The sequence below is a fragment of the Bactrocera tryoni genome, chromosome 5, assembly GCF_016617805.1.
Source record: "Bactrocera tryoni isolate S06 chromosome 5, CSIRO_BtryS06_freeze2, whole genome shotgun sequence".
Classification (NCBI taxonomy): domain Eukaryota; kingdom Metazoa; phylum Arthropoda; class Insecta; order Diptera; family Tephritidae; genus Bactrocera; species Bactrocera tryoni.
In genome coordinates, this window is record NC_052503.1 from 36,477,799 (window position 1) to 36,490,457 (window position 12,659).

At 34.9% G+C, this 12,659-nt stretch overlaps 1 protein-coding gene across 2 annotated transcripts; it reads left to right on the forward strand.

The window, feature by feature from the left end:
- The first annotated feature begins 7,391 nt into the window (after positions 1 to 7,391).
- On the forward strand, positions 7,392 to 9,381 carry LOC120777702 (kelch-like protein 3). Of its 2 annotated transcripts, none has more exons than XM_040109181.1 (5): positions 7,392 to 7,606; positions 7,678 to 7,973; positions 8,327 to 8,531; positions 8,994 to 9,077; positions 9,149 to 9,381. In XM_040109181.1, the coding sequence occupies exons 1-5, from the start codon at positions 7,532 to 7,534 to the stop codon at positions 9,359 to 9,361; spliced, it is 873 nt and encodes a 290-aa protein (XP_039965115.1). In that variant the 5' UTR covers positions 7,392 to 7,531; the 3' UTR covers positions 9,362 to 9,381. The 2 variants fall into 2 exon arrangements, with proteins under 2 accessions (XP_039965115.1, XP_039965116.1); XM_040109182.1 differs by having other exon boundaries at positions 7,681 to 7,973.
- Positions 9,382 to 12,659: the final 3,278 nt, after the last annotated feature.

A 12,659-nucleotide genomic window follows, 5' to 3' on the forward strand; every position in this document is an offset into this window, starting at 1 on the left:
CGACTTCTTCAACTGATGAAAATATTAAAAAGTGAAAAAAAGTGCTTGAAAATCATCAGGCAAATGACAGAGAGATGGCAAGAGAGTTCCACATCTCTCGCGAGCCCGCTTGAATAATTTTAGTGGATATTTTGGGTATGAAACGCATTTTTGCTCAACTCGTTCCGACCAAGCTGAATTTTTTTCAAAAAGAGTATCGTAAACATGTAAAACCATACCGAAAGCGCTCAAAAATCAAGGTGATGTTCATTGTTTCCTTCGACATTCGTGGCTTGCAGCATCAATAAGAAGTTATATTAACCGTATTGAGGTATCCGTCGAATATGGCCAGAACTGTGCAAAAACAATTCATGGATTTTACACGATAATAATGGACCATCGCATCGAGCCACAATTCTGACCGAATTTAGAGCGAAAATCGCAATCCATACTATCGATCAACCATCAGTTCTAGCTCCGTGAGATTTATTCTTGTTCCCCAAACTGAAATTGCCGCTCCGTGGAACAAACAAAAAATTAACGAATAATTAAATACTTTGCGTTTTACTTACAAATACATTTTTGTCAAAAGAAAACTTCGGTGGCCTTATAAAATGTTTATTATGCGCGCAACTAAATTCTCGTTGTGTTGATTGTGATGATCGATTTGATAAATTCAAAACCTTGAATTTGCTTATACAGTAGAAAAATGAATTGTGTTTCCACATTACTGGCTTCGTTTATGTGTCATATGCGTTTGGTTGTGTGAATATGCCAATTGTTCTCGTGAAGGAAGGCCAAGAAGCTGCTCATTTGTCGAAACCACTATAGCGTATTGCTGTCATAAAATCTGAACGATCAAAATCAATTTCTTGTATTGAAACTTCTTTATTCGTGAAGGATATTATTTCTTGTTTTATATTTGACAGTAAATTTAATTTTTATTATTCTAAAAAAACTCCCACATATACAAATGACTCAATCACAGCATTTGTCGCCGTTGTGATTTACGAACGCATCCTTATCCGCCACGTTCCATCTTTCACGTTTCAATAAGATTCTGCCGCTCTAATAAAATGTTTGTTTCTCAGTTTTTTGCTTTGAGTTTTGGCGTCACTATTCTTAATACAGGCGCACAAAATGTTGGCACACAGTAGAAATAAACATATCTTAAAGAGTATATGAACGTATTACGAATTTATATTACCAGCATAGATAATATAATATTTTTGTTCGTCAGTTTCTTTGATACAAATTTTAGAAAGGGACCCGCACGTCTCGGCTTTTCTGCATAGACAAGCGACTACACATAACCCCACAAAAATAGTCCAGCGATATTAGATCACACAAGCTGAGTTATGGGACGGCCCACCCTCTATAAATTGACTGTTTGGTTGGTTGTGTGGCATGTAGGGCGGTCTTATTAAAACCGAAGGTCTAGCACATCAACATCCTCCAATTGACATTCTGTAAATATATGGACCAATTATCCTCTCTACTCATAGAGCACATCAGACAGTTGTAACGGTATCTCAACCATGACTTGTGGATAATGATAACTCCATATGCGACAATTTTCTTGTATCGAGATCGTTGGCCATTTTGTATTGGGTTCATTAAATGAATGTGCGACGCGCTTGATGTTTGTTCGTCTTCCGCTATTCACTAGAGTAAAGATGGTCTGAAATCGATCCACCGATCGAATTAGCGACCCTATTGGACGATTGATCGCGATCCATTGACTGGACCATTGTATGAATAGCGAAACAATCTTCATAGTATGTGCCACAGGCCAGTTTTTCAGAGAAATCTCTTCCGTCATCAAACAATTATAATTTTATATTTTGTCACCCTGGTATTTACCATCTCAACACCAATTATTGCCCTGGAACATTTGCACTAAGTTTAATTTAGATACATACATACATCAATTTGTACTCCAAATATCGCAACCACAGACGAACGGTGTACCGGCAGACCGCTCATTTTAGTATACATACATATATACATAACTCAATATCTATATTGATTAGTTTAAGGCATTTCAAACAACCATTATGTTGTATTACCTTAAAAAATGTCATTGTTTAAGGCTAGCTAAAGTTCGCTTTTGCGCAACAAAGCAAAAGCAAAAAAATCAATACCAAAAATTTAGTGCCCTTGTTGTTTTAGACAAGTAAACCAACAAATATTGGGTAAATGAAAAATTCAAAATAAACAGTTTGTGTTCCTTAAATTTTGACAAAAATTTACGCGCTGGTGCCGATGCTGTCCTAGTATTTCGCCTTCGTCGCCCTCGTAATTACTTCATTAGCATTAACAACTTTGTCAATTTGATTAATCACTGTCTAATGAACGCCAAAAATCATTCAATGTTATTTCACAGATTAAAGTCACATTAAAGCCGAGACTTCGTCACCCAATTCCACAAATTTATGAACTTCTGCTTCTTCCTAGAATGTACTCCTGTCTCCTCCTTTCGTCACAGCTACGTCCTCATATTTGAGCTTGCATAATGTGTTAATTTATTTACCTACAATTTCTCCGAAGTGGCATTTCGGCAAACTGACACTTACGTAGTCAATCTGGCCGAGTTGAATGCCCTATAAATATTTACGAATCGTTGAGCTAAGTTATGTACTACATAATAAGAGCTCAAGTGTACACCGACATATACATATGTATTTCAAGATTTGTAGCAATTCATGCTTTGTGTGCTGAGACGGGTATTTAGTTGTTTAATATGTATCACTGCAGTGTAGCTTGGCAAACTTGCACGCTGTGTCGGTAAAATATTATCAAAGCAACACTGTAGTACAGTTAATTGTCATTAGTCACCACAATTATGTCGCAAGCACGTCCTCTCGAATTTGAAATGTGTTTTAGATGAACTTTAATGGCCGAAGCTGTGCTGCGGTTAGCTCCTGATTCCTGCGGGAAAGGCAGGATGACTATATGTAACGTCTGATCCAAGTAGAGGTACGTTCAGGAACCTTTTTTTTTTGATAGATTACGGGTAAGTCGAGTCAAGCTGTCATATTATTATGGTTCAGTATTGTTTGGTATTTCATCATGGAAAGACTTAAGCCTGAACAATGTTTACAAATAGTTTAACTTTATTACGAAAATTCACGTTCTGTAAATAACGTTAACCATTCATAATTTAAAGTATTTTCGTGGCTTTGATTCTGGCAAGTTGAAAGAGTGTAAAATATTCGGCTGCACCCGCTCCTAGCCAGCTCCTAGCCATTTCTTACATGTTTTAATCATTTTTAATTACGTCAAAATCTTTATATTCGTTAATTCTATTAATAATCTTTTGCATACTCTTATTACTTATGTCTAAATATTATCCCATAAAAAAGCGCTCAAAGGTTTTCACAAATCTCCAGCAAGATGTGGTTTAATAATTATTAGATGTTTTATTATTTCATAGTTTAATAACATATTCCGTTTTGAGCGCTACATATATCAGCGATTTTTCACGTTCTAAAGTAAATATGTGCTTAAAGTTGGCTTCAAGAGAAAATCCAGTATTTATATAAAGTTGCCTTGATCCCTCAGCAGAAATATTTGTTTATATGTATCTCCTCGGTGTTTTGTTGTTGTTTTTTGCAGTTTCTTTGCTGTAAGGATATGACGCTGGTCAACGTCTCTGCGGCTGCATATTTGTCTGTGAGTCTTTAACGTTTTCTCCCTTTTATGACTTGTTAGTTTCTCCGCATTCCGCAAAGTTTGTCGCCATAGTCATTCAATCGATATCCAAATGGTGCACACAAGTAATATGTTGCATTAAAAACTTGCAGTTGCAACCACTTAAATACCACAAGTATGCTGGTGGTTTTTCACTTTAGGGCATGTGCATTTACTTATATTTTACCTATTTAGTTTTAACATATAATACAAACATAGTCCCAATAACTTAAAACTAATAAGATCCAATATCTGGTGAACAATTTTCCAATAAATTAAAGGTTAACTTAATTATCCAACTTAAACAAGCTCTTTTTTTCAACGAAGGGAAAAACTGTGCCCAAGTCATTCTTATTTTCTCATGAGTACATACTATATACCGAAGATTTTTGGATATTTTTCATTAAGTAAATAAATATCCGTACACAATGTTGAGGAAGTAATATATTAATACAGAATTGCCTAATCTAAAAAGAGGACCTTAACGATTTTTCCGTGAAGATATTCTTTCATAAGCAATACGAAGTAAAAGCAATGCATAAAATGTGCCGAGCATTCATGCAACTGATTTACACATTGTGTATTGCTCATACGACATGGTGTACTATATGAATACTACAGTATAAAAATGATATAATACGACTAAAAACTGTTACATACCCTAAACTTATTCTTCAAAGTCAACATAATTCCATTTTTTGTGGAATTAAAATGACAGTAGCATTTTGAAATTAAAATTTTCAAATTAAGATAAAGGATTGTACACTTACGTGAGAGCATGCAGTGGCATAGCTACAACTTCGGGCGCCTGGGGCCAAGGATGTTCTGCCGCCCCCTTTATCTACCTACCTACAAGTTTCATGGGGTGGTTCGAACAAAAAACAAATTTAGGAACTAGCAGCCACGCAAATCCTGAAGTTCCAAATTCTCACAATACGGTTTTTGAGGAAAGTGATAGTAAATTTACAAGACACCTTATTAAAAGCCAAAGAAAACTTATAACTTTATGAGACTTGTTAAAACCGTAATAGCATTGAGAATTGTAAATGTGTAAACTCATTTTTGTATGAAATCCAACCACAATTTTTAAAGAAGTGTAAAAATTTATAATTTTACGATTTTACGATACGACGGCTTGTAGTACCTAAAAATTAAAATTAAAACTTCTATTGTAAAGTTAAAAATTAAAAATTGGTATAAAATTTTTAGAGTCGTGTTCTAGAGGATAGAGAGATTTTGACGAACTATTTAACACTCACAGAGCTAATCTGGATGAGCCGGATAAGCCGGCTAAACCATTTATTAGTATTTATGTATCAACTAGGCCACAATCCATATGGTATGTATCTCAAGTATGTACATACTTTCAAATACATATCTACAAAATTGTAGCATATTGATGATTGCTATGACAAGCATTTAGTTCTTGTTAATATGTACTACTGTACACTTAGTATTTTGCTTGGTTAACCAGAGAGGAATTCCGGCTAATGTCTTTCATTCAAAGCATAACTGATGACAATTTATTTGAAACGTGTCATCACAATTATGCCGCGGACACGTCGATTCTATTTTTTATTGGGCTATATTGCGGTTAGCTGTTGATTCTCTTTTTGTCAAGTTCGAATAAAACAATGATTCGATAAGACAAACAAAATTTGTATAAAGTAAGGTTTGAATTGAAAATAATACCGAATAATATCTGTTGGCCTCCAAGATCATTTGATATCAAACTGTTAAGACTTTTAAGTCTTAAGACAATCCCGCTTACAATCAAGTCTTGAAACAAAATATCACCCGTGTCATTCGTCAGTCGATATGCTCGAACGAGTAAACGAAAATTGTACTCAACTGATGGACCATCTGAGACCTAGACGTGGCTAACATTTGAAAGAAATAATATTCAAAAACTAAATGCCAAAGAATGTTCTTTCGAATTTTAACAAACAATCCCCATTAAATTTGAAGCTTCTGAGTTTTTTCTTTCAAAAAGTAGGGAACCTCGAAACGGATCACCCATAATAAGTACATTCAATCACTACATATAACAAGAAAGATACTGGTCTCAATGAACATCTCCCTCATGAGTATGTGCAAGGGCGAGCAACCATCTGACTCAAAGGCCAAAACACTTCACGCCTTTCCTAAGTGGCTTGCTAAACATTAAAAGCAATTAATTTAAATGCCTTTATGGGTAGCCTAATTATTCAATACTATAACTGTCCGACATGTTTGGGTGTTGTTTCCTGTTTAATTACTCCTTCACTTGACACTTTAAGCAAAGATGTTGAGCGGGCTTGCTGTACTTATATAAATATGCGGAAGCGTTTCCTTTTTATTTTACATATTTCTCAAGTCACAATATTTTCTCTCGAAATTAATTATGGGCACTCATACATGTAAAAACATGTGCATATATAAATATAATATATTATATTGTTTGCTTAGATACATTTGCTTTGTTTTAAGATAAGGTTGTTGTGCTATTCAAACTCAATGTTGTTTTAATACTTGTTTGTTGTAGTGATAGTGCATTTCAATTGTTCGAACTCAAGGTTGTTTCTGTATTCTGTTTACTGAAACAAAAGGTTGTTTTGATGTTTGTTACTATTATAAGGAATACATTCCTTAACTCGCTCATTCAGCAGTGTCATAGAAAAAAGTATATCTGTCCTGCTCTAATATCCCCAATCTACGGCTGATGCAGGGTTGCATTTTCTCATTCCAACTTTTAAAATTTCTTAAAATTTCAAACTAAATTTATTATTTTTAAAATTTTTATTTTATTTTATTTCTTATATGTTTACAAAAAATTTATAACAGTTTATATAAATAAAAATAAAATTATATAAATAAAAATTTAAAAAAATATATTATTATTGATACCTGAAAATAAAAGACAAATATCTGAAAAAAGATTGAAACAAAATAAAGGTTATTAATACCTGAAAATAAATAATAAGTACATTGAATTTGCAATATCTAAAAGAAAAAGAAATATTAATTGTCTAAAATGATAGTAATATCTGAAAGAAAAGATTAATATTATCTGAAAAAATAAAATATATTAAATGCGAATAGAATTTACTCTGAAAGCAAAGATAAATTAAATAAAAATCATAATAATATCTGAAATAAAAGAATAATATTATCTGATTATTTAAAATATAAAACAAACATTTGTTTTCACATATTATATTGGATTGTGCAGGCCGCCTTAAACGCATAAAATACATATGTATGTACATACAACTTTTTTTTATCGCATTTAGGTAAACAAAAAATAACCCGAAAATGTGCGTTGGTGTTAGTGTATAGAGAAAAAATGTGTAGTTGTTTTGGAATATTTATCACAAGCGGGTAGCCGTGGTAGGCAGGGTATTAATTCAAATATATTGAACATACATACACATATACAGAAACAGACACATACTTAAAATGCATTGTCATGCAAAACAATAGCATTCAACAGACAATAACACAAACATTACTAAGGATAAGATGTTTGCATATGATAACCCATGGGTTCTTAGAATACATTTTAGCAACTGTTTGTAAATGTGCGCACATTAAAACAAACCCAAGGTCACACAACATAGGTTCAAACAGTAGTCAACATACACATATATTTAGTTATTTAGGATATTTTGAAAAATAGTATATAAGGTTTCCAAATTTAAAAATAAAATCAGAATGAAAGATTCCTCACTTGGCGAAAGACTGTTTGAATTCCCCCCACCAGAGGTAAGGAATGATAAATCTTTGTTGAGTTTATATACAGCCGTTACCTGGATGTGAGCTACTGGTCTTGAAGGCGTTATCGTGGATCGGAGTGCCTACAGCACGGCCAAAGATAAATATGCTATTCACAAAACCACGTGGTGTCAGTGCTACAAATTGTGGTGAGAAAACAATTCTAGCGCTTTGCTCAGAGGTAAACGCATACTGGCTTATATTCAAAAATGATAATATTAAATGAATGTACTTACAATATTTTTGGAATAGCAGAATCCCAAGCTGCTGCAATACAACAAAACTGAGGATAAATGGGAGGAATATGCGAGTATAAAAATCGATTACGAAGGGTATAGAACTATTTTAAAGGATGATAATTTATTATTTATTGGCGGTTATAACGGTGGTGGCCCACTTAACGTCGTCCGCAGCTGGAATATACGAAATAAGACATGGCAAAATTTGCCCGCCATGAACCAAGCAAGAAGTTCACACTGCGTTGTCGAATTAAATGGTGAAATCTACGCGATTGGTCATGGTAATAATGCTTTGTCGTCGGTGGAAAGGTGAATATATATAAATCTATTACGAATTACCTAACGATGGCGATTGTGAGCTTTAACAACTAAAGGTTAACTTTAAGCTTAACGGTGAAAGCACTTTAGACTAAATGTGTTAGGGTAGTATGGATAATAAACAAAATAAGGTACTTCGCCATGAAAGAAGGAGGGAATTCAGTGAAATGTTATGGTCTGATTGAATCTGACTTTAGAAAACTCTAACACTTTGAGATTGTCAACGACTTCTTTAGAATAATTCTAAGTATTTTTTTAATAGAATAATATCGTGACAAAATACCACTTTTGACGCTTCAGTTTATAGATATGCATTCTTTTTCATTGCTTTTGTTTGTTTCCAGATATACGACTTCTGATGGTTGGGTGTTTGTGACCAGCTTAATTGTTGGACGAAATAACGCAGGTGCAGCAACATCAAATGGTAAAATTTACGCAATGGGCGGTTATAATAACAATGGAGGTTTAAAATCCGTCGAATGCTACAATCCGGATTCGAATACTTGGACTTCTTGCGCTGATATGACAAAATGTCACAGTTTACCTTGTGTAAGTTAGATTAAAATATAATTATTTATATTAGTAGAACGTTCATCAAGTCATGATTTGGTAGAATGAGGAAGAGTCGAAGAAAGGTATATGACGTATATGAGATAAATCCGTTAAAACAACTACAACAGCGGTATATGACAACTTTACTTAAGTGTTTATATAATAACATTCGCCTCTTTGGATTTCGTTTACTAAAGATGGATGAACGTAATCGGAATTCGTATTCTGTCTAGATTTTTCAAATTTATTTGTGAAATACGTGCGGCCGCTATAATAAGAGATTCCATTTGATTTCTCCGTTGCAGCCTTCCCTAAAGTTTTCAAAACCAGCAAAAGTAACTTCGTTTCCACAGAAATTAACGAAATTGTCTTATTGAAAATAGTCACTGACTTAATTAGTCGCCCTCTTAACTCTATTAAAAATAAATACAACGTTTATCGCTACTTTTTATATTTCAGGTAGCTGCACATAAAGGTCGCATTTATGTTTTAAGCCGTAGAGGTGCTGAGCGTTACGATCCTCAGCTAGACACATGGTCACAGGTACATATATTTAAGTTGATTTTCGCCAATCGCTTGAGGTCAAACTGAATATTTTTGAAAACTTTTCGCAGATTTGCTTTTTGGAAGTTGGTCCTGGTTGGATGAGTTGCGTATCGCTGGACAATAAACTATGGGCTCTTGGTGGCAAGTCTAAATCTGCCGACAAGTCATGTGTATCAGTCTTTGATGAAGAGAATTCCTGTTGGGTAGAAAGTTGCTCATTACCCGAAAGTATAGTGCGTAACTGTTTTGTTGTGCCTGAATCCTTACTGTCGTCTATGTGAATAAATAATGTAATTATTGGTCGGTTTTTCGATTTAACAAATTCTTTTATTATTATCTAATAAATATAATGTAAAAAATCACTAATGTTATACAAAAATAATTTTTTGGAAGCAAGGAATGGTCCTAAACGCACTTAACTTGAATTTACGAAAAATATGTAAGAGAGCAAGAGAGCTCTCTTAAGAGCGTGGTGATGGACACAAAAATTAAGAGTGCTCTTATAACAATCACTGTTGCGATAGTAATAGAAAGGTGGAAAAATAACATTAAATGAAGATAACGTAATCGAAATAGTTTTAGATTTTTATGTAGAATTGAAGAAAGTTATCTAGAACTGCACAAAAAAGATAAAATAAAGCTCAGAGCTCAGCGGAACACTGAATATTCACAAGAACATAGTATTATAGTTTTGTTCACCTAACGGTTATACGTATCATCTAAAACCAAGCGAGATAGATAAAGAGTTGAATATACATATAAATGATGAGGATGACGAGGTTGAATGTCTGTCTGTCCGTCCGTGCAAACTGTAACTTGAGTAAAAATTGAGATGTTTTGATGAAACTTGGCATGGTGTTTTTTAAGGGGCACACCTAGCGTGACAGCGTAAAAAAAAGACATTTTTGGGGATCAAAAAAAAACTAGTCAATCAATCGGACAAGGAAGCAAAACAAATGGGTCTGGCAGTGAACAAGTACAGTGGGGCAGTGGATCTTCACTGTTGACACCAACAATGTCAGCCTGGAAATCCAACGCAGGATTGCTCTTGCCAACAGGTGCTACTTCGGACTGAGTAGGCAATTGAGAAGCAAAGTCCTCTCTCGACAAATAAAAACCAAACTCTATAAGTCACTCATAATTCCCGTCCTGCTATATGGTGCAGAGTCTTGGACGTTGCGAGTTTTCGAGAGAAAAGTTTTGCGAAAGATTTATAGTCCTATGCGCATTGGCCACGGCGAATATCGCATTCGATTGAACGACGAGCTGTACGAGATATACGACGACATTGACATAGTTCAGCGAATCAAAGACAGCGGCTACGCTGGCTAGGTCATGTTGTCCGGATGGATGAAAACACTCCAGCTCTAAAAGTATTCGACGCAGTACACGCCGGGGAAGCAGAAGAAGAGGAAGACCTCCACTCTGTTGGAAGGACCAAGTGGAGAAGGACATGGCTTCGCTTGGAATATCCAATTGGCGCCACGTAGCGAGAAGAAGAAACGACTGGCGCGCGGTTGTTAATTCGGAGATAAGCTTAAGCGGTGTCTACGCCAATTAAGAAGAAGTCAAACAATCGTTTTAAAAATTTGAGGGTATATTTATACATGTTTTAAGAGTACACAAAAAAATGTTTGAAAGAAAATATTAAATACTAGCTGACCCCGCAGCCGTTGTCCTGCGTGAAATTATGTGTTTTGAAATGAAAAAAAGTTGAAATTGTATTGTGTCGAAAATGATTTATTTTCTATTTTTCTACATTTTTTTAATGTAGCGCAACTTAATAAACATAATTTTTTGATTTCTGTTCTGGTGCGTAAATATACAGAGAAGATGGGTTTCCAACTCGTCAACACGCCACATATATCTGGCCGTGTGAAAAACATAGCATTTCCCGATTTCCTTGTGTCCTGTTGATTGTCAACGCAAAGGCAATTTTCCCTGGAAATTGAATACGTTTGAACTGAAATGGCTGTCCCTTGTATTCGATAACTGCGTCATAATCAGTCGGGTTCCATTACACAGTTTCGGCGCATGACACAGTTTCGGCGCATGAAGATTGTGAAACATAATAATGACAGATCCAACTTTGAGACGCAAATGATGCTGGGGCATACCAAGCCTCTCCAAAGAATTTGGAAATTCCACTGGATAATTTACGGTTTCGTCTTCCTTGTCAAGACGATCGATCGATTTATATGAGCGCAAACCTCCCGGAATTTGACTTTGAATCTTCCAGTTTAAGTCATTAACATCGGTATTTTTGGCAGCTAAAATTGCGCGTGCACTCAAGCAATTGCAGTTACGATAATTTAACCAATGTTCAGATAAACATTCGTGATGAGTTCATCTTCCGTTGAAGTGAATTGACAAAAGGGAGGTGAAATTGATATCAAACCACTGGAAGTATCAACCGAAATTTGCCAATTCTTAGCGAATACAATGTAAAATGTCGTCGGCAATGTCATTTTTACGTATCCCTTAATTAACGCGAATTTGAAAGCTGATTTGTCGAAATGATCTTCGCGAAAAGTATGCGAACTTCAGTGGCATGCGAAGTAACTATCGCATTGTCCTTCGTCTGTTTCCAGTGATTATCATGTTCCAGCAAACGCAACTGCTGGCATGCTTCTCAAAAAGTTGCACACACTGTACCATTCACAATACGCAATGACTTAAATGAAGTTGAACCGCAAGACGCACAACAGTCGGAAAACTTTCATGAATTGCAAAAGTAAATATCCTATAAAGCGCTTTACTGCAGTTCACATATCGACCAATTTGATACTGCTGATCTCATATCGTTCAAGGCCAATAACAGCTATGTTGCTTTCTTTGGTGACGTACTTGCAAACGTATTTGATCGATTTCACCAATCTGCAATATTCAACATTGACATGAGTTTTGAATGTGAATTAGACAAAAGTGGCGAATATGGTCCGATCCATATGTTGTCAACTTCGATGTGTTGTTAACGTCGATATTCACGCCTCTAAAAGCTAAATGTTCTGCCATTGTCGTCTGGTGAGCGACGCCGATACAGTGAATATCCATTATTTCCCATTTCCGTTTCCGAAAGATTATTTCGTGCATTTATTGTCAGACATACAACCCAAAGTGGGATTGTAAGGTTCGCAAGGTCCATGAACCATATTGGTTCTCACCACTTCGTATAATTCTGGATCTATCTCTGAATCAGGAATTTCCGCTGAAATGATTTCATCAATTTGATCTGGTGTAATCACCATCCGCATCCAAAGAAGAATGTGTGCGTGCGGCAAACCTCTTTTTTGCTCCTCATCAGAATACATTCAGCATCTAATTCAGCAATTGAACAATTCAAATAATTTACAAATCAAAATATTGAAAAACAAAACAAACAAAAATTGAAAAAAATGTGTATGGAAAATGTTACTTTTTGGAATTGTTCAATTATCCGACTTCTTCTCATTAAAAGTATAAGGTATTTTGTTTCTAAACCTTTCCTGATCCACAACAAACAACCTTTCATTTTCAAGATTGGTTCAACCGTTCTCTTAGTGTTACTAACAAACAAACATTCATATTTATTGTATCGTT

What these genes read in the sequence shown, in the direction of transcription:
- LOC120777702 (XM_040109181.1), top strand. Translation starts at nt 7,532, where the DNA reads ATGCTATTCACAAAACCACGTGGTGTCAGTGCTACAAATTGTGGTGAG. An exon ending in TTCTAGCGCTTTGCTCAGAG is followed by an intron (nt 7,607 to 7,677) that starts GTAAACGCATAC and finishes TTTTTGGAATAG; the next exon opens with CAGAATCCCAAGCTGCTGCA. An exon ending in GCTTTGTCGTCGGTGGAAAG is followed by an intron (nt 7,974 to 8,326) that starts GTGAATATATAT and finishes GTTTGTTTCCAG; the next exon opens with ATATACGACTTCTGATGGTT.